The sequence below is a fragment of the Marmota monax genome, unplaced genomic scaffold, assembly GCF_021218885.2.
Source record: "Marmota monax isolate L192 unplaced genomic scaffold, Marmota_monax_Labrador192_F-V1.1 WCK01_AAM20220418_F8-fsc00063, whole genome shotgun sequence".
Taxonomy (NCBI): domain Eukaryota; kingdom Metazoa; phylum Chordata; class Mammalia; order Rodentia; family Sciuridae; genus Marmota; species Marmota monax.
In genome coordinates, this window is record NW_026693726.1 from 4,916,030 (window position 1) to 4,943,497 (window position 27,468).

Sequence of the window (27,468 nt, forward strand, 5' to 3'; positions counted from 1 at the left end):
TTAATCAGGTTATTTGGAGTTTTGCTGCTATTCTAGAGGTTTAGTTCTTTATATGTTAGATATTAACCCTTATGAAATAGATATTTCTCTACTGAAGATATACAAGGAACACATGAAAAGATGCTTAACATCACTAATCATTGGACAAAGGCAAATCACACTACAAAGAGAAATAATAACAAAACCAGAAAATAACAAATGTTGGTAAGGATACAAAGAAATCAATATTTTTGTGCACTGTTGGCAGGATTGTAAAACGGGGCCACCATTAGGAAAAACAGCATGAATATTTCTTTAGAGTTAAAAACAGAATTACCATATGATACAACAAACCCACCTTGGGGTATATATTCAATAAAATTAATAGGTACATGTATGACTGCACATATGGTGCGATGCTACATAGTGTACAACCAGAGAAATGAAAAATTGTGCTGCAATTGTGTACAATGAATCAAAATGCATTCTGCTGTCATACCTAATTAATTAGTAAAAATTATTTTAGTTTTATTCAGAAAATCTAAAAAATAAGTAAATAATGAAATTTTCAATCCTCTCAAATGCATGCAAATTTTCTTTCATATTTACTGAATTGGGAAATTCATGAAAAGCAGCAAAGTAGGTGCTCACTAAGAATTTAATTTCTTGGGCTGGGGATGTGGCTCAAATGGTAGCGTACTCGCCTGGCATGCGTGGGGCACTGGGTTCGATCCTCAGCACCACATAAAAATAAAATAAAGATATTGTGTCCACCTAAAACTAAAAAATAAATATTAAAAAATAAAAAAGGATTTAATTTCTTCACCTTCCCTCCATTCCCTTTTCTTCTACTTAGTCTGTCCCCAACTCAAAATACATGCAATGAATCAAGACAGTAAAGAAAAGAAGAATAAGGTGTTCTGCTCTTCTGTTCCCTTTGGAGTTCTCCACAACAGGTAGAGCAATTTTAGGAACAATCAGAGAAAACCTGGAGAATACCTCAAGGCCAGCCTTTGTGGGAACTAGATTATTTCTTCCATTTCAGGCTCAAGATGGTAGCTTTACCAGATACAGTAAGAAAACATCTTTGTACTCAAGACCTTCAAAACCAAATAAGAGGGCAGAAGGTGGAGCTCAGTGGTATAATACTTTGTCCAGCATGCACAAGGCCCAGGATGCAATCCCCAGAGCCACAAAAAACACAAATAATAATAATTTAAATAATAAAATATCATTATGTTCTCTCACATTCAAAATTAATGTACCAGAACCATTCTCAAATTAAAGGTAGCAAAAATAAAGAGACAATACACACATAACACATATTTTTCTTTACTAACCAATGAAACAAATAACAATAAAACATATCTTATAAATTAATAGCTTATTCCATTAGGAAATACTTCATTCTACAATCTCTTTGAACATATCTTCCATCAGTTTCATCATATTTTGTTTCTTCACTTCTATTTGGGTGAAAAACCCCATAATAAACTATAAGAAAAATAATCCCAAGGAGAAGAGAAAGAACTAAAGTGATACTGATAGGTACAAAGTAATCTGAATTAAAAATAGAAAGTGGATAAACCCAGAACCCAATCAATATACCCAGTGTGGTCAGCACTCTTACAACATAATAAAAAGACATTGGGCATTTAGTATTATGTCCCTTAATATTAAAAAATGTAAAGACAAGAATAAATCCAACAACAATTCTATATAAGAATTCCATACTTTTGGAATTACAAAACTGAGTTTGTTCTTTACATGCCCATATTAAACCTACAATCCAAAGTAATAACAACATAAATAATCCAACCTTATCATTTACAAACAATAGAAGTACAACACTAAGCATCCAAGACAATAATGTAAACAACTTGTAAAAGAGATAGGTGGCTTTGGGACAGAATCCATTAAGGAGATTTTTATCAGGCAAGGATTTTCTTAAAGCTATTTGAAAATCAACAGTTGACCAAGAAATGGCACAGCAAGAAAGCATGATAGCTGCATCTACAAAACAAAAAATAAAAAAGACCTATTGTTACAGGAATAGTAATAGCAATATTATATTACTAGATGCCATAAATGCTTTATCTGTATACACAGAGTCTCACAAACACATTCAGGCAATTTACTTATCTAATCCTTGGAGATAATATTCCCATATTACATGTGAGGGAACTGGAGCTTGACAAAATATATTACTTGGTCAAAGTCACATAACTAAAAAATTATAGAACTGAAATTTGAATCTAAATTTTCTTGATTCCAAAGTTGGTATACTAATCCACTACCATCAGGCTGCTTTGAAGTGCTTCTGAATAATTCACTGAACAAATTTTATTAAGCAATTGGAATAATGGGAACTGCATACTCTGGTTGTTTAAAAACAAGTATAATCCTAAGTTTTCTCGACATTTTAATTTTGACCTTGAATATATACCTAATTCACAAGGTACAGCTTCATGGTGCAAAGAAGAGGAGCAGTTAAAAAGAAAATTTAACGTAAGTATAAAACATTAACAAGCTCAAGTTTTCATATCCTGAAGATAATGACTCAAATGAACAAATATGCTCTAAAACCAAACTTCTATAGGTTTGACATCTTTACTCCATTTTTCCCTAACAAGGAACAGAAGAATAAATTCATTACTATTTTGGAAATGCAAGTTATTATTAGCCCCACAGTTAAAGCAAGGGACTTCCATAAAGCAAAAGCAAAGCATCAGAAAACTAAAATGAAATAATTTAGAGAATACAGAGTGCTAGTAATTTTAATTAAGCCCCACTGGAAGTCTACATGATAGCTAGACTTACAACAATTTATCTACTGATGAGGATAATGAGAACAGGACCTGAAAAATGTCTCTGTATACTCTTTCTTGGTTTTGGCACATGACACAATGGACCTCACTAGTAGGATTTCTTTTCTTCTTTAATTCAAAAACATTTGAGTTAAAACATTACTTTCTCCTAAATTGCCCTATGAGCTATTTTTATAATTGGTTTTAATTTCTACCAAATTAATACATACACATAGTTTAAAAAGCTAAAAATTTCTACAAACTTTACTAGAAAAACGGCAGTACCCTTTTCTACCCTTCCTTACCACTTAATTTAAATCCCCAGAAGAAATCACTATCAATTCTCCTAAGTTTCTACTGTGACAGGTAGTTATTTCTACCTAAAATATGCATTATGTTTAACTTATCTGTTTTAAACATTGTTTACTGATTTCCTATTTAGAAAGAAGACATTTTAGTATACATGTGCATTCCACATAGCCTCCATTTATCTCTTTCTAAAAGAGCAACATCACAACATTTGGTAAAATCAATATTTATTTTACTTTATTACAACTACATAAGTATACAGGGACTTTTGGTTTGATTTGGTCTTGGTTTTTTAACTGCTCAGTCACTCTGATTACATTTTATTTTCTTTAAAACATTACATTTTTTTCTGCAGTAAACTCTGCTTTTGCTCACTTGCTTAATTTTTTTTTACCCTATCCCTATTTCCTAGCAAATACTTCAAACTGATTGAGAAAACCTCTATGTATACATCTGTCATTTCTTTTCCTTTATTTCCCCCTCCAATTTTTTTCTACTACCATCCTCCTGCTCTAGGCTGGTTATTCTTTTTTTTTTTTAATAATGCTATTGTATTTTTTAATACCTTTATTTTATTATTTATTTATTTTTATGTGGTGCTGAGGATCGAACCCAGGGCCTCACACATGCTAGGCAAGTGTTCTACCACTGAGTTATAACCAGAGCCCTAGGCTGATTATTCTTGAGGCTTGCTTCCTATCATCCCAGAACTTCCCTTCACCTCTCTTCTGTGTTGATGTCCTATTTCCTGATTCTCATTCCTTCTTATGTTGCACAAAAGCTAAGTATTTTGAGACCATGTTATGGCTCAAAAAGTATTTATTCCTTTCTCACTCTTTTTTTATTTTTTATTTTATTTTCTTTTTAGTTGTTGATAAACCTTTATTTTTTTATTTTTCTTATATGCAGTGCTGAGAATCAAACCCAGTGCCTCACACATGCAAGGCAAGTGCTCTACCATTGAGCTACAACCCCAGCCCCTCCTTTCTCACTCTTGAGACACAGTTTTGTTAAAAATAGAATTAAAAAGTTGATTTTTTTTCCATTGAAACTTTGAAATCGTCACTGTTATTCCAATTTCAACTGTTACAGTTAAGAATGTTTAATGCCATTTGGTTTCTCTATCTTTAGTAAGTGATCATTTTTTTCCTTCTCAAATCTTCTACAATTTTATCTTTGCTTTGCTGAAATGATAACAATGAGCTTGGAGAGCCATTTCTATTCAACCTTTCAACTTAATAACCCACATCCTTCAATGATATGCTCTGATATTATTCTTTGATGATTTCCCTAGAAACCACAGTATTCATATTAAACATAAAAATGCTACAGGGACACTGCTACATAGATGTTCATAGCAGCACAATTCACAATAGCAAGACTGTGGAACCAACCTAGATGCCCTTCAATAGACGAATGGATAAAAAAAAATGTGGCATTTATACACAATGGAGTATTACTCTGCATTAAAAAATGACAAAATCATAGAATTTGCAGGGAAATGGATGGCATTAGAGCAGATTATGCTAAGTGAAGCTAGCCAATCCCTAAAAAACAAATGCCAAATGTCTTCTTTGATATAAGGAGAGTAACTAAGAACAGAGTAGGGACGAAGAGCATGAGAAGAAGATTAACATTAAACAGGGATGAGAGGTGGGAGGGAAAGGGAGAGAGAAGGGAAAATGCATGGAAATGGAAGGAGACCCTCAGGGTTATACAAAATTACATACAAGAGGAAGTGGGGGGAAAGGGAAAAAATACAAGGGGGAGAAATGAATTACAGTAGAGGGGGTAGAGAGAGAAGAGAAGAGGGGAGGGGAGGGGAGGGGAGGGGGGATAGTAGAGGATAGGAAAGGCAGCAGAATACAACAGACACTAGTATGGCAATATGTAAATCAATGGATGTGTAACTGATGTGATTCTGCAATCTGTATACGGGGTAAAAATGGGAGTTCATAACCCACTTGAATCAAAGTGTGAAATATGATATATCAAGAACTATGTAATGTTTTGAACAACCAACAATAAAAATTTTTAAAAAATGTTTAAAGATGATCAATACTGTTACCTAAGAGGTGGATTTATCACAAAGGTAGTAAAACTTAAATTTCAAGGACCCTCACTTGCTCAATCTCCTTCAAGCCTGGCAAAGTCCTAGCAATGTGTTCACTTTGCCATAGTTTTATAAAATTTGCAAATAAGGCATTTTAATTACAGTTGATAAATTCCCTGTCTCTTCCTCCAATTTACACTCCTCATATTTTGCCTTAGAAAACTGAAATGGCTTTGGGCATTTTGGGGATCTAAGGAAAAGTTGAGTTAAGAATACATCTAGGTTAAACATAGGGGGACATGTTTACAAGGTTTTCTTGAATTACTGATGTTAATAATTGGCATGACTAGAATTTTCAGTCAGCTTGCCTGATCTTAACATCTCATTATACAGTCAGCCTTCCTTCAGCAGTGATTTCCTTTCTTGGCAGACAAAGGAAGGAATAGGAAGAAGAGAAAAGGAGGCAATATATCTTTATATTTTTTAATATCTGAACCATATTACTGAATTTAATTTTCAAAAAACAATTTTTAAAGGATTGAAAACTCTAAAACCTGCCTGAGAGTTATATAGTTGATATAAGATTTCAGTGGCATCCAACATCTAACATGGTGTTAATAAAGACTTACACTGACTAAAATTTGCTTGTCCATGTTCCAGAAAGATATAGAGCTGAAGAAGAAGTTGTGGGCAGCCTTCCAGGTAGGTCTCAAATAGCCTGAGCATGCTCAAATCAGTCACTCTATCTATAACTTCTTTATGTTGATCAATTTGCTCTTTGGTGAAGCTATTCGTTTTGCTATTACATTTGAAAGCCACATGGTAACCCTTTTTCAAGGCAAACCAATACCTGTAAAGTAAACATGAACATTTAACTTCAATCATACATTTTTATAAATTTAAATTTATTTTAAATTAAATATAAAAATATGCATTTAAGGAGTATCATGAGTATTTCAATAAAAATATACCACTATATAATGTTTAAATCAGGTTAAACATATCATTTCCTCAAATCCTTATCATTTCTTTATGGTGAAAACATTCAAAACCTTTCTTTTAGCTTTTTGAAATATAAAGTACATTAGTGTTATCTATAGTCCTTCTACCATGCAATAGTACACAAAAACTTCTTACTCCTCCCTAAATATTCACCAGGTTGTTCAGACAAAAATGTGGGACTTCCTCAGATCCTATAAAAATTCAGGTCTCTATTCAATTATCACTTCTTCTTAGAATTCTCAGATCACACAATCTAAAATAGTACTCTCCATCACATTCTATATCTTTATTATTTTTCTTTGTAATACCACAACACAATATTTATTTTTGTTATCTTTACTTTCTCAAAAAATGTAATCTACATGAAAAGAGAGAATTTGATTTGTGCATTGATACAAACTAAACAACTAGAACAATACCTGGCACGTGGCAGGTGCTCTAAAACATTTACTGAATGAATAAATGAAAGCTCATCACACTTTTTCCATAAAAAGACAGTAGAAAATAGCCAAAGCAAAACTGAAAAAAAGAACAAAACTGGAGGCATCACAATACCAGATTTCAGGACACAAGAGTTGTATTAATAAAACCAACATGATAATTGTCATGAAGACAGAAACACTGACCAATGAAGCAAAAGAAAGAACTGATCAGTCAACTGATCTCTTGACAAAAATACACATGAAGAAAAGGCATTCTCTTCAATAAATGGTGCTTAGAAAATTGGATATCCATATACAGGAGACCCCTATCTCTCTACCTATACAAAACCCAACTCCAAATGGATCAAAACCCTAATGTAAGAGCTCAAATTTTGAAACTACTGAGAAAAACATAAAATGCTTCAAGACATCAGCACAGTCAATAATTTTCTGGATAAGCTCCAAAAGCACATGAAGCAAAAAGAATTGGCAAATGGGATTGCATCCAATTAAAAAGCTTCTACACAGCAAATAAAGCAATCAACAGAGTAGCAACTATCTACAGAAAGGGAGAAAATCTTTACCTGCTATTCATTAGACAAAGGATTAATAGAATATTATAAAGAACTAAAAAAATAATAACAAAATGTACTCAAATCAAAAAATGGACAAATAATTTGAACAGAATCTCAAAATAAAAAATACAATTTTGACAATAAATATATAAAAATGCTCAATATCTTTAGCCATCAGGGAAATGTAAATTGAAATTACAATAAGATATATTCTCATTCCAGTGAGAATGACCGTTAACAAACAAACAAATGCTAGCAAGGATGTGGAAAAATAAAATGCCATCTACACTATTGGAGATTATATAAATTATAATAACCACTGTGGAAAACTATATGGAGTTTCCTCAAAAAACTAAAAAACAGAACTACCATATGTTTATTGCTGCATTATTCATGATAACCAAGATATTGGATCAGTCTACATGACCATAAATAGTTGCACAGATAAAGAAAACATGAGATATATATATATATATATATATATATATATATATATACACACACATACATACACACACACACATACATACACACACACACACACAATAGAGCCCTACAGAATGAAATTCTGTCCTTGCAGGAAAAATGGATTGAACTGGAGGATATCACAACATTAAGTGAAATAAGTCACACACAGAAAGCCAAGTATCACATGGTATCTTTTATATGTGGAAACTAAAAAAAAAAAGATGATCTAAAAGTAAGAGAGAAATTATTAGGAACTAAGAAGGGAACGAGAGGGAAGGGAGAGAAGGTAGAAAAAGGTGAATGCACAATATAGGCCTGTATGAAAATATCATAGTGAATCCCATGAATTTGTATAATTAATATGGGTTAATGACCATAATAAATTTAAAAATTAGAAGAAATTAGTAAGTATGGAAGGACTGTGGAACGTTCAAAGTAAAAGTAAGACACTAAAACAAGTTATTCCTATTATAAACAAAATATGTACATACATATATGGATATACAAAGATTCTAAGCTGGCAAATAAAAGTATATTTTTGCCATTACATTTTTGGAATAGCATAATCTACTAGGTATCGGCTAGATGCCAGGGTAGAAACAAATGTCTACAAAAATGATGAAGGCATGGTCTCTATTTCAATGATCTTACAACCTAATTGGAATGCCAAATCTATGAAATACTAGTTGCAATACAAGGCAGAAGAAATGAGTACTGATTAAGAAATATAAATACAATATTGTGAAAAAAGAAGAAAAATGATTAATATTGTCTAGTATTTATCCGCAAGATTTATGGGGAAGTTGTGCTTAAGTCTTTGGGGGCATATATCACAATAGAGAATATGTGATTCCTGTTCTTTGATATGGTTTATAAACCAACAGATAGATACTATTAAAATTTTTGAAAAATTCATAAATATTAACAGTTACATACCCAGAGAATAATTAGTATAGGCAGCATAAACTGGGAGAAGAAGCAGCAGAGCACAGTAGCTAAAGAGTACAGACCGCCAGGGATGGTGAAATGTGCCTCAAGTCCTAGATAATTAGAAGGTTGAGGTGTAAGGATCACTTGAATCTAGGAGTTCAAAACCAGCCTGAGCAACACAGGGAGACTCCCATCTCAAAAAGTAAGTAATAAAAGAGTACTCTAATAGTACCAGAATGCCTGGATTCAAATCCTGGCTTTCCTTCTTCCTAGCTTAATTTCTTTTTGCTTCAGTTTCCTAATTGGAAAATGGAGCTAATCATCATATCCACTCTCACTGGACTGATAGATTATTAAATGGATTAATTTATTTATATATAAAATGCTTAGACATAGCACAAGTTAAGTACTATGTAAGTGTTCATTTAAAAACAAAACTGGGCTATTTACAAATGTTCACATTCAAATTTCCAGTGACTTCAGGGAATAATTTAGCCCAACATCATAATAATAAATGGCAAATCTACAGGAAGTTCTGCTTTTCTGAGGATAACTTCATGGGGAAGGGAAATATGAATATAATTTTTTTAATCAACAGAGCATTGTTTCAGGGACAAATGGTGAACAAGCCAAAGAAAAGAAACAGAGGGTGCTTACCTAGCATTGTTTATCCCTACATACTATTTTATTTGAGACAAAAAATTAACAGCATCCAGGTGCTGCGCCCCTCCCCTGACTCAGGCAATGGCAAGGCCCTACTGAGGTGGATGGTGCAAGGCATCCATCCTCTGGAGGAGCGCAGTATGTTTCTGGGAATGGGCTGGTTTGTTTTTGTATTCCTTTAATAAGTATAGTTGCAACTTCTCATATGACCATTAAGTATGAAGGAAAAAAAACATGACTTTCCCAATTAATGCAACTACTTCTAAAGAATAGATCTGTTTGCTCTAAATGCAATGATTCAGCTGTGGAATATAAATTGTTAATGTCAAATGAAAAACTCCCTGTATTCCTGTCAAGGAAGTTTTTGAGAAATTAAATTAAAATCTAGAGAAGAAGAATTAATGTTAAGAAGATAGATTAGTGCTTAGTACTGGGCAACTCGTTCTTGTTCCTGTGCACAATGGTTTGTGCTCTTACTCTTGTTTGATTAAAATTAATAACAAGTTAACCACTTGCCGTAACCATGGCACCAGTTCTAGTCAATAAGTCAAGAAAGAATAGTCAAGGTATAGGCCAATAGTCTGGGACATTTCTAACTATTATTAAAAGTTAACTAAACAGAAACAGCTCAAAGCAAAATTCGAACTGAAAGGAAAAATGCTTGCTTATGCCTAAGCCAAGAGACATTCTTCTTATCTAATTGTAGCTAGGTAATATTTTGTTTCTTTGAATAATGATTCCTGTTTTGTAACCACAAAGTACTGTGAGCCTGCCAAAATGAAAAGTATATATGATCAACTTCACAAGTAAAGATTGGGATCAGCACCTTCACTTTGGTGTCTGTGTTGTTTTTCCACCCGCCTTTCACCGACTCCTCACCATCCGTTCTCTCCTGAGACCCCCTGTTGGAGCTGGACTCCGACATCCAGGAATGACGAATTATCTTTTATCAGGCAAAAGTTTCTACTGATATGAAACAATAAATTCTGGACAAAATTTTTTTCAAAGGTACACAAGAACAACTGAAAGTAGGACAAAACTTGAAGGCACTCAACACTTAAAAGAAGAAAACCATATTACATGAGGTTGCACATTTGTCTAGCTTTTCTTCTAAAGGCACAGCACAATCTAAATGGCACAAAGGAAATATATAACCTTATTTGCCCAAAGAGTTAGAGGACTGAGTTTGAGTTTACCATAGTGGTTAGAAACTAAGGAATAATCTTCCAAAACAAGGAGTCACAGAATAGAGACTGCCAAAATCTGCATATACTTTTTTCAAATCTTTGGCTAATCCCTTATTGTGCATATGTGAAGCAAGACTAAAGAAATTGAGGGGGAGTAGGGAAACAGAAGGAATCTTAGCAGAGATTTAACCAGTTATCTACCATAGGTAGTTTAGAATTTTAATCTCAGCAAATTTAAGGGGATTAGTAATAATCTCAGGCATTCCTCAGGAACCTCATAATTGCCATGTCTTAGAAGTAAAAACCATATCTCAGAACCATGAGATATTCCCCTAAGACTAAGGCCAAACGCAAAAAAGACCTTCCCTTTTACATTCTATATGAAGCCTCTGTAAAACATCAAAGGAATTTGCCACTAATTTAACTGTCTTCTTTCTTATCAGAAGATAAAGAAAAACCTGTGTCTCTACAAATTATCACTTACATATAATATCTACAACACAATAAAAAATTACTTGACATACAAATAAACAGGAATATGAGACTCACAACAAAGATTTTTTAAAAAGTTAACAGAATCTGTTAAAAGAAACATACCTATTGATGACCCAGATCCTGAAATTAGTAAAGGAAATTAGTAAGTGAAAATTTTAACCATGATAATTTTTTAAATCTCTAAGAAAAAAAAAATTATGTAATAATTGTAAAGATTGTAAAGTCTGGAAATTCAGGAAAGAGATGAAAACTGGAATAAAAGAGCAAATGGAAGTCTTATGACAAAAAAAATACAATATGTAAAATCAAATATTCATTCCATGGAAGTAATAGCAAATTGGACACAAATAAAGGAAGGATCAGTGAACTTAAGATGCACGCTATAGATTGAAATTCCTGTACCCTATCCCAAATTCATAGGCTGAAACATAATCCCCATTGTAATGGTATCTGGTAGAGCAGGGGGCTTTGGGAGACAACTAGATGAATGCTCTTACAAATGAGACCACAGAGAGGGCCTTGACCTTCTATCAGGTGAAGACACAACTAGAAAGCATCATCTATGAATCAGAAAGCAGGAACTTACTAAACACTGAATCTGCTAGTACCTTATCTTAGACTTCCCAGCCTCCAGAACTGTGAGAAACAAATTTCTCTTGTTTTAGCCCCCCAGTCTACTCTATTTTGTAATAACAGCCTCACCAGGCTAAGACAATAGAAATCATCAAAAAAAAAAAAAAATGCAGAAAAATACAGGGAGAAAAGGAACAGAGTTTCAGTAACAAATGTATAATTGAAATCACAGAAGAAAAAGAGAACAGGGGGAAATTATGACAAAATAATGGTGGGAAAAAAAAGTATTTCCCACATTTAATCAAAAACCAAAACATACAGATCTAAAATATTCAATAAACCCAAGCAGATACAAAAACATAGGTACATCATTCTTAAATTGCCACAAATCAAGTATACAGAGAAAATATTTAAAACAAAGAAAAAAGACACATTCTCACAGAAAAACAATGAAAAGTTGACTATCTCTCACCAGGAATAACATAATCCAGAAGAAACCCAAATCAATAATTACACTAAATGTAAATATATTAAGCATTTCAATTAGCAGAGATTTTCAAACTCAATTAAAAAGCAAGCTATAAACTTTATGTGTTTAGCAAAGGATTCCCTCTCAAATAAAGACACAATTTGAAAGAAAATCATACACAAAAAAGTTAATTTGGCTATATTAACATCACACACATAAAATAGACTTCAAATCAAATATTACCAGAGATAAATAAGGTCTGTCTGCATCTTATCTTTACACTTAAAAATATGTCTTAGAGATCTTTTCATTTCAGTATATAAAGTACTTTATCATTTTTTATAATTGCTAGAAGTTTGCCATTGCATAGATATAACAAAACTTCATGAAAGGACATTTAAATTGTATTCAGTATTTTGCTATTAAAAGTAATGGTACAATTAAAGACTTGTGTACATATGTCATTTTACATGTATGCAAGTAGGACAAATTTCTATAAGAGGACATTCTATGATTAAAAGTACATTATATTCTTGCAACATATCGAAGTACCATCCACAGATATTGTACCAACCCATACTCAGCAAGGTATGAGAATACTTGTTTTCCTATGCCTTACAAAGACAGAGTTTTATCACTGGGATTTTTGCCAATTTTGTAGATAAGGAATAATATTTCCATGTAGTTTTAATTGGCATTTTTATTATGTATAAGGCTTAGCATGTTTTATACAACTCAAGATCATTGTCTTTCCTTTTGTGTGAACTATCCTTATTTTCCCCATATTTTTCTAGTGAATGGATGGTCTTTTAATTTTGATTTCTAGAAGTTCTTTAAACATTGGAGGACAAGTCCTTTATCTGCTATAAGGTATGAATATTTTTCCCTGTTGTTTTTCTTTTGACTTTGCTTTTGTCTCTGTCCAGTGGTTTTTGCTTTTGCTTACTGACATGAACTTCATTTACAGTCAGATCTACCTTTTTAAAGTTTAGAATTTGAGTCATGGCTAGAAAAGCTTTCCCCATCCCAAAGTTATAAAAGTACTTCTATGATTTTTGATATTAGATATTTGATTCATTTGAAATTTATCTACTTGTCTGGTATCCTACCTAGAAATATAGCCATAACATGATATATTAAACTATCCCAATTCCAAAATTAATCAAATTTTTATGGTGTCATACTGCATACACTGGATATCACTTTCTCTTTTGTTAAATATTTTTTTTTAGTTGTAGATGAACACAATGCCTTTATTTTATTATTTTTATGTGGTGCCGATAAACCCAGTGCACTCACATGTACTAGGCAAGTGTTCTACCACTGAACTACAACCCTAGGACCCTGGGTATCACTTTCTATTTGATTCTAGTTAATTTCCAAACAAAAAAAAATCTGTGGTGTATTTATATGGTGTACAGAAAAAATGTTCTCTTGTTCTTGTAGTTTGGATTTAGGGGAAAAAGAAATACCACTCTGGAAACAAAACTCTTTCACATTATCACTTCAGACTATATTCTGGCTAGAAGGAATTAGATCTTCTATTATGTCACATCAAAGACTGTGGGAGACTGAAGACATAAACTGCAACATTTTAAAATTCTCCCAGCACCCAACTCTATGTTTATATCAATATATTTCTGAAGATTTCAATTCCATTACAGAAGAGGTTAAACTCTTTCAAATTATGTGCCATAGTAAAGACGGCCTAAGCCTGACCATCATATGAAAAAATATTATCCAATTATAATTTACATATTTTATTTCTACACATTTTTCCCAACACTAACAACTAAGCATAAAATCAGTAAGTCCACATAATGCCTGTATAACTACTGACTACACTCATTAAATTTCATTTAGAGATTACTACAACCTATCATTGCAGAAATGCACATTCCAAGTGCACATGAAGCATTCAAAAGGATGGACTGTATGTTAGGCAATAAGACAAGTATAAATAAATTTCAAAAGACTGAAATCATAAAAATGTTATCTGACAACAAAGAAGTTAAATTATCAATATTTTTTAACAATATCTACAAAAACATCTAATTATTTTAAAATTTTTTAAGTAGTCTAACCCTTGGGTAAAAGAAGAAATCACAAGGAAAGCTAAAAGGTATTTTGAACTTATGGATAATGAAAACATATCAAAATGTCTGTGATACAGCTAATGCAAGGGTTAATGGGAAAGTCATAGTTTCAATGCTTTCATTAAAAAAGAAGAAATGGTTAATAGTAATAAGTTTCTACAAAAATGAAATAGATGAAGAAAAGCAAATTAAATCCTAAGAATATGGAAGGAAATTAAAAAGATAAAAGCAGAAATCAAATAAACTAGGAAGAAAATGCAATAGAATTTAACAAAGCCAAAATCTAATTCTGTGAAATGATAGAAGAAACTGAAAAACCTCTACTAAGACCATTGTGGTATATATACACAATGGAATAATACTCAGCAATAAAAGAGAATAAAATCATGGCATTTGCATTTAGGAGGAGGGGGAGAGAATGAGAGGAAGAAAATATAAAATGCCAATATCAGAAATGGAAAAGAAGACATCACTAAATATCCTATAGATATCAAAACTATAGCAAGGGAATATTAGAAAAAAACCATGCCAATAAAATGGAAATGGGCAAACTCCCTGATGAAGCGGATAAACTCTCTAAAAAATATAACTTACTAATACTGACATATGTCAACTAGAAGATCTGAATGCTTCTAAATCTATCAAAGAAATTAAATTTTTCCTAAAAATCTTCATACAACATTCACATCATCCAATACATTTTACCAAACATATAAGGAAGAAATGACACAAATCTTATACAAAATTCTTCAGCAATATAATGAAGCAATATTTTCTAACTTCTGTTATGAAGCAATGTAAAACTAATCTCAAACATACCAAAGAGGGCAGGGATATAGCTCAGTTGGTAGAGTGCTTGTCTTGCATGCACAAGGCCCTGGGTTCAAGCTCCCACCCCCCAAAAAAAACCCTACCAAAGATATTACAAGAAAAGAAAATTATAGACCAATATCCCTCAAGAGAATGGACACAAAAATGCTTAACAAAATATCTACAAATAGAACTCAACAATTTTAAAAAGCTAAGGGCTAGGAGTATAACTCAATGATAGAGAATTTGCCTAGCAAATTATGAGGCCATGGGTTCAATCTCCAACACAGAAAAAATAAATTAAAAAATATATATATATATATATATATATATACATAATATTAAGAATGTAAAAATATAAGCCACAGACTGGAAAAAATATTTGCAAAAGATATACCTGATAAAGGACTATTATTGGAAATATACAAATAACTCTTTAAACTTAACAATAAGAAAAAGAACTACCCAATAAAAAGTGGATAAAAGATTCAAACAGATACCTCACCAAAGAAAACAGAGGTGGCAAGTAGGTATATGAAAAGATACTCCACATCACATGTCACTAGAAAAATACAAATTAAAACCAAAATAAAATACCACTACACACCTATTAGAATGGTCATAATCCAGAATACTGACAACAAATGCTGATAACGATATGGAGTAATAGAAAATCTCCTGTGCTGGTGAGAAATTATACAGTCACTTTAGAAGATATTTTGGCATTTTCTTTTTTTAATTAATTTTTTATTAATATATGACAGCAGAACACATTATAATTCTTATTAAACATGTAGAGCCACAATTTTTCTTATCTCTGGTTATATACAAAATATATTCACATGAATCTGTGTCTTCATACCTGTACTTTAGATAATAATGTCCATCACATTCCACCATCATTTCTAACCCCATGCCTCCTCCCTCCCCCTCCAACCCCTCTGCCCTATCTAGAGTTCGTCTATCCCTCCCATGCTACCCTTCCGTATCCCACTATGAGTCAGCCTCCTTATATCAGAGAAAACATTCAGTATTTGGCTTTTTGGGATTGGGATTGGCTAACTTCACTTAGCATTATCTTCTCCATCCATTTACCTACAAATTCCATGATTTTATTCTCTTTTATTGCTGAGTATTATTCCATTGTGTATATATGCCACATTTTTTTTATTCATTCATCTACTGAAGGGCATCTAGGTTGGCTCCACAGTTTAGCTATTGTGAATTGTGCTTCTGTAAACATTGATGTGCCTGTGTCCCTGTAGTATGCTGTTTTTAAGTCCTTTGGGTATAGACAGAGGAGAGGGATACCTGGGTCAAATGGTGGTTCCTTTCATTTTCTTACAAAACTAAACGTACTCTTAGCATACAATTCAGCCACCCTGCTCCTGGTGTTTAAATGATTAAATATCCTCCTGCACACGGATATTTACAGAGGCTTTCAAATTGTCAAAACTCAGAAGTAACCAAGATGTTCTTGAGGCAGTGAATGGATAAACAAACTATAGTACATCCAGACAATGGAATTCTGCATTAAAAAGAAATGAGCTATCAAGCCATGAAAAGGAAGAACTTTTTAAATGTATATTGCTAAGTAAAAGAAACAAATGTGAAAAGGTGATGTTCTGTATAATTCCAACTATATGACATTCTGGGAAAGGTAAAAAACAACAAGACAGGAAAGGCACAGTGGCGCACTCCTGTAATCCCAACAATGTGGGAGGCTGAGGCAAGAGGATCGCAAGTTCAAAGGCAGCCTCAGCAAAAGCAAGGTGCTAAGGCACTCAGTGAGACCCTGTCTCTAAATAAAATACAAAATAGGGCTGGGGATACAGCTCAGTGGTTGAGCACCCTAGTTCAATCCCTAGTACCAAGAAAAAAAAAAAAACAGTGGTTGCCCAGGGTTAGCAAGGAGGGAAAAATGAACAGGGAGAGCCCAGGTGATTTTTAGGAGAGTGAAACTATTCTGTATGATACTCTAAAGAAAGGAAAATGTTATTATACATTTATCAAAACTAATAGAATGTACAACACAAAGAGTAAACCCCAATGTAAACCCCGGACTTTGGATAATAAAGATGTCAATGTAATTTCATCTATTGTGACAGAATATTGATAAGGACCCTGTGCAGTATGTGGGGGTAGAGATTATATGGAAACTCTCTTCTTTTTTCTCTATTTTGCTATGAACCTAAAACTCCTTTAAAAAAGTATTCTATTTAAAAAGAGGAAAAAGTATAAAATGTAAAATATATTATGAAGCTACAGTAATCAAGACAATCTGGCGTCTTTATTTACAAATAATATGATTATCTACATAAAGAACCTATCGAGTCCACAGAAAAGTTACTAGAATAAGTGGCCTTAACAAAGTCATATGCTAAAGGATCAGTATATAAACAACCAAATCTATAAACCAGAGAAATTGCATCTATTAGAGGAAAAAGTAGGCCCAAATTTCCATAATGTCAGATTAGGCCCCAACTTCCTTTATAAGACTTCTATAGCACAAGAATTAAAATCAAGAATCAATAAATGGGATGGATTCAAACTAAAAAGCTTCTTCTCAGCAAAAGAAACAATCAGGTGAATAGACAGCCTACTAATTGACAATAAATTCTTACCACCTGCACGTCAGATACAGCACTAATCTCTAGAATGTATAAAGAACTCTAAAATCTTAACACCAAAAAAAAAAAAAACACAAACCAATCAATAAATGGGCCAAGAAACTAAACAGACACTTCTCAGAAGACGACATACAATTAATCAACAAATACATGAAAAAAATGTTCAACATCTCTAGCAATTAGAGAAATGCAAATCAAAACTACTAAGATTTCATCTTACTCCAGTCAGAATGGCAGCTATTAAGAATACAAACAACAATAAGTGTTGGCAAGGATGTAGGGAAAAAGGCACATTCATATATTTCTGGGAGAACTGCAAATTGGTGCAGCCAATATGGAAAGAAGTATGGAGAATTCTTGAAAAACTGGGAATGGAACCACCATTTGACCCAACTATCCCACTCCTCAGTCTATACCCAAAGGACTTAAAAACAGCATACTACACAGGCACATCAATGTTTATAGAAGCACAATTCAGAATAACTAAACTGTGGAGCCAACCTAGGTATTCTTCGTAGATGAATGGATAAAGAAAATGTGGCATTTATACACAATGGAACAATACTCAGCAATAAAAGAGAATAAAATCATGGCATTTGCAAGTCAATGGATGGAGCTGGAAAATATAATACTAAGTGAAATTAGTCAATCCCAAAAAGCCAATGCCAAAGAATTTCTCTGATTTAAGGATGCTGATTCATAATATGCTTAATATGATGTGGGGTGGGGTGGAGATAGGAGGATTAAATGAACTCTAGATAGGGCAAAGGGGAAAAGGGGAGGGAGGGAAAGGGAGGGAGTATAGGGATAGGAAAGATGGTGGAATTACATGTATGAAGTACATGTATGAAGACATGAAAGATGTGACTCTACTTTGTGTACAACCAGCAATATGAAAAATTATGCTCTATATGTGTAATATGAGTTGTAATGCATTCTGTTGTCATTAAACAAATTAAAATTTTAAAAAAAAACAATTCTATTCATCAGCAATAAACAACTAGAAATTGAAATTAAAAATAAATACCATTTATAATAGCCTCCAAAAATAAAAAACTTAGGGATAATTATACCAAAATACATACAAGACTTCTACAACAAAAACTAGAAAACATTACTAAGAGAAATTAAGTCTAAATGAAGAGAAAAACACCACAGATTAGAAGAATCAATATTTTTAAGATTTTATTTGCAACTCCGTGTTTTAAACATGTACATTTTATTGTATATAAAATTATACCTCAATAAAAGTCATTTATTTAAAAATTAACTGAAATATTACTGACACAAGATTTTCCTTGAACAGATCTGCATCCCAATCCTGTATGACCTATGTAGGCCAATGAACTTCAAGGCATGAAATTAAGTATAGAATGCACTTGAGAGAACCTCCAGGCATCACCTAGAAACAACCTCAAAGCCTTTAGGAAAGACTTGGAGAAGGCCCCACACATTATTTTTTCAAGTGATAACCAGGAAATAATTATTGACACCAGGCCTACAGAAAAATGAGGCAGTATGAGCACTCAATAGCAGAATCAGAGCCCATAGTAATAAACCTAAAAAGTCTTCAGATAGTACAATTATAAATTAAACAACTACACTTGCTATGTTTAAAAATGACAAATCTGAAAATATCTGCAGTGAACAGGAAACTATAAAAGTTACACAGCAGACTTGAAAAAAATAGAGCTTCTTAAAAATAATCCAATTTAAAACTCCCAGTGGTTGAATGGGATAATATCTTGACCACAACAAAAGTGAACACTTATGAAGTTATTTAAAGTTCAAAAAATTATGCAGACTGTAGAATATAGTATAAAACTTAAAATTTAAAAATCTAACATGTAAGAGTCATTTTACATACTGTAAGAAAGGTTGCCTTAAATTTGACTGGATCCCCATAAGAAACAGAGAAAAATGTAGTAAAAAAAAAAATGTTAAAAAGATAATTGCTATGAATTGTGCAGAAATGGTGGAAGATAGTAAATGACAGAATCAACAGGACCAGCAAGTTTCAAGTGAGAAATAAAAAGAAATCTTCTCCTAAATATATAATAATTAAAGCATAAAAAAATTGTCAGGCACAATGATGCATACCTGTAATCCCAGGTACTTGGGAGGCTGAAACAGAAGGATCACAAGTTCAAAGCCAGCCTCAGCAACTTAGGCGCTAAGCAATTCAGTGAGACCCTGTCTTTAAATAAAATACAAAATAGGGCTCGGGATGTGGCTCAGTGGATAAGTGCCCCTGAGTTCAGTCCCCAATACAAAAAAAGAAGAAGAAAAAAAAAAACCTAAGAGTTGCCAAAGAGGAAAAAGATAAAATACTTTCAAAAGAATCCAATAAAACTGAAATCTAACTCCTCCAAAGCCAAAATAGAAACCAAAAGACAATAGAATAAAATACACTGAAAGTAACTACTTATCTAGAATTCAACAGAAAATTCTATAGAATTTTCAACAATTTTCAAGCAATCAAAAATTAAGAGATGATATCACCAACACACCCTCTGTGGATGAAATTCTAAAAGACAGACCTCAGAAAGGCAGGGAAAAAAAAGTGATCTGGGCAAGATCTTATCAGCTAGCCCTGGAATATTGCCTGGACTCCAGCTAGCTTGATTCAGTCACCTACTGACATAAAGAAAAAGTGAATTTTATATAGTTTGATCAAATTGAAGAAAAGCTGCTAGATTGCTACTCCACTGGTCCCACAGAAGTGGTTATAATACATAGAAACAAAAGCCAAGTGCTACACATACATAAATTTAGTTAGCATGTGCCAATCAGGCTGCGGTAAGAGCCAATCTCCTTCTTAGGGTCCTGGCATCCCCCAAAGAAGTGGGAGGGAGCTCTCCAGCCTTACTCTCAGTATGAGGAAATATGGGATGCAGAAAACAATTATCATGAAGTCATAATTTCAGAAGGGCCCTTAAGTTCAGTATTTTTCAAAAGGGTTAAGAGTCAAGAAGGAATGAAAAATTTTATTAACAAAATTAATAAAATTTAACTTCATAAAACAACTTAATAATGCAGTAATAATATCATCTAGTGGATTTAAAATAGGAATTAAAGTGCCAAAAACATTAATATATAAGTTGGGAACATGATAAATGGGATTCAAGTGTTTTGAGGTCTTTTTATTATCCATGTGAACCATAGAGGTTTTATTTTACTTTATACTTAGAACTTCACATTATGGACTATACTTCTAGGTGGATATAATAATATATTAGAGAAGAACAATGGTCCTGCCAAGACTACTATAGAAACTAGATACTGGGAAGCTGTTTCCAAAGATACTCATTTTGTGGGGGTATTTGCTGATTGTTACTCGGATAAGAGGCTGAAATTCTGGATTCTGACTAGGCAACGGGCTGTCAAGAAACAAATTAGCAGAGATTTTGGAGATCTGACAGAACTGTGGGACCTCAAACTCAGTTTTTCCCCCAAGACATTTGCCAAACACTGAAACCATAAGAGAGAGTAAAGGTTAAGCAGAACACTTTTGAAAAACAAAGTTTCTAGTAGTCTTATAGTGCCAAGGAAACAGACAAACATTCAGAATATCTGGGGTCAGGCTACCAATGCCCTGGAGGCTGTACCCTAGAAGCAAAGGCAAATCAAAAACAGACTTATTATTCTAAATGCCCATCAGAGAAAAAGGATAGTCATACTGTCCAGAGCCTCTATAATTTTATGACACTTAATCAAAAATTACTATCCTGATAATCCTTAGTAAGAAAAATGAAGCAGAAGGCATCACAATATCAGCCCTTAGATTATATTACAGAGCTATAATAACAGTACTTGGTACTGGCACCAAAACAGACATGTAGACCAATGGTACAGAATAGAAGACACAAAGACAAACTTACATAAATATAGTTACCTCATACTAGACAAAGGCGCCAAAAACATACACTGAAGAAAAGATAGCTTCTTCAACAAATAGTGCTGGGAAAACTGGAAATCCATATGTAGCAAAATGAAATTAAATCCCTATCACTCATCCTGCACAAAGCTCAACTCAAAGTGGATCAAGGACCTAGGCATGAGACAAGAGACCCTGCACCTGCTAGAAGAAGAAGCAAGCCCAAATCTTCATCATGTTGGGTTAGGAACCGACTTCCTTAACAAGACTCCTAAAGCATAAGAAGTAAAATCAAGAATCAACAAATGGGCTAGTATCAAACTAAAAAGTTTCTTCACTGCAAAGGAAATAATTAAGAATGTGAAGAGACAGCCTAAAGAATGGGGGGAAATCTTTTCCACCTGTATCTCAGATAGAGCCTGAATCTCCAGGATATATAAAGAAAAAAACCCAAATAACCCAATCAATAAATGGGCTAAGGAACTAAACAGACACTTCACAGAAGATGAAATATGATCGGTCAACAAATATATGAAAAAAATGTTCAATATCTCCAGCAATTAGAAAAATGCTAATTAAAACTACACTGAGATTTCATCTTACTCCAGTAAGAATGACAATTATCAAGAATAAAAGCAACAATAAATGTTGGCGAGAATATGGGGGAAAAGATACACTCATATGTTGCTGGAAGAACTGCAATTTGGTGCAACCACTCTGGAAAGTAGAATGGAGATTCCTCAGAAGAACTGAAATGAAACTACCATTTGACACATTTATCCCACTCCTTGGTATACCCAAAGGACTTAAAATCAGCATACTATAGTAAAGCTGCCACATCAATGTTTACAGCAGCTTTCAACAGATGAATGGATAAAGAAAATTAGTGTATACACAATGGAATATTACTCAGCCATAAAGAGAAACAAAATTATGGCATTTGCCAGTAAATGGATGGAACTTGAGACTATCATGCTAAGTGAAATAAGCCAATCCCAAAAAACCAAAGGACAAATGTTCTAATATTTGGATGCTAACTTGCAATAATAGGGGGTAATGAAAAATAGAAGTACTTTGAATTAGACAAAGGGGAATGAAGGGAAGGGAGGAGAGTTGGGAATAGGAAAATTAGTAGAATGAATCAGACATTACTTTCCTATGTTCATATATGGGAAGTTGTATTCTATATATATATATAGGTATATATATATAAAATATGTCAAAATACATTTTACTGTCAAGTATAAAATAAAATGATAAAATTACTATGCTGATAAAGAAACAATGAACATCAAAGCAATTTTGCCTTTTTCTTTGGCGGGATGGGGTACCAGGAATTGAAACTTGGAGTACTTAACCATTGAGCCACAGAGCCCGTTCTTTTTTATTATTATTTTTGAGACACAGTCTTCGTTGCCAAAGGCCTCACTAAGTTCCTAAGGCTACCTTTGAACTTATGCTGCTCCTCTCTCAACCTTCCCAACTGCTGAAATTACAAGTGTCGCACCACCACAGCACCCTGCTCAATTTTGCCTTCTTTTATAAGAGAATTATTTATAATACAATATCTTGCAATATTTTAACAGAGGAGGTCCCTTTCATGCAACAGGGGCCCACTTTATGTTTTGAATGTAAACCTTGCTGCTCAATCGCTGGAAACTTCTTTTAAAACTGACATTTTTTTCCTTTCCTCCTTTCCTATCCATAACTGAAGGGAAAACAAAAACACTCTTCCCTGCCTAAGTTATCTGTCCTTTGGTTTACTGCCAACCTGAACAAAGAAACTCTGGACCTGGAATGGAAAAATAGCTCTCCTAAGGACAAAGTTAAACGTTCATCACATTTACTGACAATATCTGGAAAATAGGCCTATACTTCCCTTTATAAAGCCCTCTGTAGTAGTTTGAATGGTAGCCTCTGTGACTTGAATCTATTGCCTTTCTCCTTTGCTAGAAAAGCAGTAAAACTTTTTACTTTTTTTCAAAACCTTGATCAGCATCAGGGACAAGGACCAAACTTTCAATATCAACATCTTGAGTCATCAGTTCAAACACCAATGAAAATAATTGGGAAATGTGAAAATTTAAGAGAATAACAAAGAAACTCATGTATACTATATTTTTAAATTCTCTACAAAGTAATTTTTATCCTCCTTCAGATACTATATAATTTTCATTATTGCTCATACAGAATATTCATTAAAACTTATTACACTCCTATTTATTTAAAAGCACTTTCACGGGCCACAGTTGTAGCTCAACGGTAGAGCACTTGTGTAGCACCATTAGGCTGGGTTGGATCCTCAGCACCACATTAAAAAAAAAAAAAATACTAAATAAAGTACTGTGTCCATCCACAATAAATATATATATATTTGTTGTAGATGTATATGTGTGTGTAAAATTCTTTTAAAAAACACTTTTACCACATTCCTTTATACATTTTCATCTTGTACAATGCCAAAACTAACTCCCAATATCAACAACTAAAGTACATTCTTTTCAGATTTCCTAAGACTTTAAAACTTCTCATTGTATTTAGTTCCTCTTACATATTATAACTAATAACTCTAGCTTTGAAAAGACTAAATAAAAGCTAATATTTACAAAACACTAAATCTCTACAGTAATGTAATGGCATCATTGGTAATATAAAAGCCTAGATTTCTTTTAGTATTTTCAACTAATGACCATGAATTTGTTGCCTCTTAACAAATAAAAAGTTAATCTCTATGTTATCTTAAAATAGACCAAATTCAAAATATAACTGTAAAAAAAAAAAGTACAGGGCTAGGGATATGGCTCAATGACAGAATGCCTACCATGCATGACACCCTGAGTTTGATCCCCAGCACCACAAAAAATAATAGTAATACATTATTATTTTTAATAGGTATATTTTTCTTTTTACTTTTATGAAAAATTCTGTCTTAACAGAATAAAATCATTTAAGATAATAGTAAAAATGTCATATAAAATCAAATATATAGAGAATCACAGAATTCTCAGACCCTATTTAGATTCTAGTTTAACTATAAAATAAGGTTTTAACAACATGATTCTTAACGTTGATTTTATTTCTATACCTACCTATCTGCATGGCTACTGCATTATTACAGTAAAGCTTTTTTCATCTAGTTAAATCAGCATAAATAAGTGAAGTACTCTCTCAGAGGTGCATGTGATAAGCTACATTTGCACTATCAGGCTTACAATATACACAGAACACAAAACTTAGCACATACCCAAAAAAGCAACTTAATTAGCTAAATGAATCTGGGAAATTCTGACAGCACAGTAATGACTCATGTGCACACCCACAGTGAGGAGCAAGTAACCTTTGTGCTCCTTGAAAATAGGGAACCTTTGTACATCTGACTACTTACATAGAAAAAAGGTAGCTTGTTTGGGTAAAAGGAAAACAATGTTAGTGATCAAAAGCACATATTCACCTTGTAAAAACTCCTCCTTGTAAGCAATGAAGTAGAAGAAAGCAATGCTGAATTTCTTGGCCTGCTTTGTTTAAATCAGCCTTGAACCAAGAATAACTAAAACACTGGACCACAAGTGTTCCAAAAAGCATAAAGCTGAATGTTAAAATACCAAAAATATACTGTCCTTCGTGGAAAAACCTGACAGATACCCAGATGTCCACAATTAAATCAGCTACATAGATTATAATGCCAAGAACTGACATCATAAAATTGCATTTAGTGTATTTCATTATGAATGCTATAGCTCTTGGCTATCTACTCTCTTCTCTTCATACAAAAAGGAAAAAAAATACCAGAACAAATATTATTCCATCCTCTGGTATAGCAATGAATTTTAATTTCTTCACTCTAAACCTACTTATTAAAATAAATAAATAATATGAAATTGGAATACAAAAAAGTGACTAATTTTAACTCTCTGTTCTAAATTTCTAATCCAGGTCCAAAGTTACAAGGCCCAACTCAATCTTCTGTTTCACGATGATCTTCATCACAGATGACAATGCCTAAAATGAAACAAAAACATAGTTTCTAAAAATCCTAAGTATAAAGACAGGGCCATGATTTTATTAAAGCTCTATTTTTTTTCTAAAAATTATATATTACCAAATAAAATTATAATAATATATTGCCACTAAATATAGTTCTTAAAATAGTTTTTGGAAAGTAAAGTCTCGGAGATATACTTGCTAGTTGAAAACTTCCTCTCAGATTGAAGTGTTTATATTTTTAAAATATAACCTACTCACAAAGGTTATTTATTGCAAGATCACTTATAGTAGCAAGAAAATGGAAATAACCTAAATGTGTCATCATAAGGAAATAGTAAAGTAAATAAAGATAGATTCATAAAATTGAATATTATAAAGTTACAAATATATATTTAACAAAGGCACAATAACTTTGAAAATTCTTAATATTCCTTTAGCCGGAAATTCCATGCAACATTTCAACATAGGGAAGTATTCACAAATAAGCCCAAACATACATACTCCTTGCAGAGTCTTTTTTATAACAACAAATAACTAAAAACTACCTAAACTGAGAGACCTAGTTTAATAAATTAGGATATATTCATAGTAAAGGATAAATCATGCAACCTTTGAGAAGAATGATGTAGCTTTGTTTGAAATTACTTCAGAAGATTTCCAAGATGTATAAAAGGGAACAGAGTACTAGAAAGATAAATACAGCATTTGTGGCTTTTAATTACATATAGGGAGGGGAAGGCAATTGGGAATGGGAACAAAAAACGAATGCAACTTCAATCATTTGCTCCCTCTGCTTCCATGTTGAGGTTTTACAACACACTCATGCACTCATATATTATTTTTACAATTTCTTAAGATAAAAATGACAATAAATGATACTGAAGAGGAATTTTGATGACTAGAAAAAATGTTTATCCTACTAAAAAGAGCTAACATATACTTAGCACTATGTGCATGGCACTGAGCTAAATGTTGTATATAAAATGCTCCAATTTGATTCTTACATCAAACTTAGGAGTAGATACTAACATCCCTATTTTATAAACATGTACTGAATGCAATCTGTAGACACAGTTTGTTTGACTTAAGTGTCTTTTGTTTTTCTAATTAATTCCAACATCTCATTTTTAAAAATCCAGATTTCTGTCTGCAATTAAAAAAAACTGAAAGATGTGCAATACTACATTACCATTTCTTCATGCAGTGTATGCCCTTAATATGGGGCATGCTTTCTTCAGTTTACCATAGTGGCCATTTGGCCTGCTTCAGTAATTTCAAATTCTGGGTCTCAGTGCTAATACACTTATCTACTCACAATGTGTCCTAAACCTTTTCTTTTCTGCCCTCTTCCCTATTTTTTAAATCTGATACAAATAATACTATATACGTTAGAGAGTTGTTATGAAGATTAAGAAAGATAATGCACATGATACATATAATCTAGAAAACTACTTGGCACATAGGGCTCAAGAAATGTTATCATTATTATTTTGCATGCCTATCTGACCTCTGTAAGCATCTAAGTTTGCAATCTCTGACTTTACATAAAATGTTAAGTGAAAAATTACTGATTTGATCTCAAAGTTTTGAAAATGAAAATGAATGTCCATAGTTAAACAAAAACATAATTCCAACAGGAAAGAAATCTACATGGCAAGCTAAGATAATAATTCTCAAAAAGACAGCTTTCATTTCTTTCAATAACTACTTATTCATCTCTACCTCTACAGTTGATCACTATTCCAATACCACCTTAGGAAAAATAATACCACCTACAAAATTGACTTCCAGGGGACTTCTTACACTTAACTGACCTAACAGTACCAATCCAATTTCATTCAGAGGTCAACATAGCTATGGGTACCTGGTTGCCGGCCAAAAACATAACCCTTGCCCTTGTACATGATCTCCTCCCATTAAAGCAGACTTCTGAAGAAATAAAAACTAGGAAACTTTCACTTATCAGCCAAATTTAACACATTAAAAAAACTTACTTGTCAAATATTAAGAGCGTTCTTCAATTCAAAGTCCTTTCTGGAAAATCTGCATTTTGTGAATAATTTATTTCTTCACCACTGAAAACAAGCAAAATTAAAGGGCATATAATCCTTTAAGATCGAATACTAAAATGAAACTGAA

At 32.8% G+C, this 27,468-nt stretch overlaps 1 protein-coding gene across 1 annotated transcript; it reads right to left on the reverse strand.

Moving 5' to 3' along the window:
* Positions 1-1,313: 1,313 nt before the first annotated feature.
* On the reverse strand, positions 1,314-27,468 carry Xkr9 (XK related 9). The gene is made up of 4 exons (XM_046460492.2): positions 27,324-27,468; positions 24,797-25,344; positions 5,778-5,998; positions 1,314-1,992 (listed from the first exon to the last, which is right to left on the reverse strand). The coding sequence occupies exons 2-4, from the start codon at positions 25,066-25,068 to the stop codon at positions 1,364-1,366; spliced, it is 1,122 nt and encodes a 373-aa protein (XP_046316448.1). The 5' UTR covers positions 25,069-25,344; positions 27,324-27,468; the 3' UTR covers positions 1,314-1,363.

Coding starts and splice junctions, on each gene's coding strand:
- Xkr9 (XM_046460492.2), bottom strand. CDS start 25,068: ATGAAATACACTAAATGCAATTTTATGATGTCAGTTCTTGGCATTATA. Junction 5,999..24,796: donor CAAGGAGGAGTTTTTACAAG/GTGAATATGTGC, acceptor TTTACTTTACAG/GTATTGGTTTGCCTTGAAAA. Junction 1,993..5,777: donor ACAAGCAAATTTTAGTCAGT/GTAAGTCTTTAT, acceptor TTTGTTTTGTAG/ATGCAGCTATCATGCTTTCT.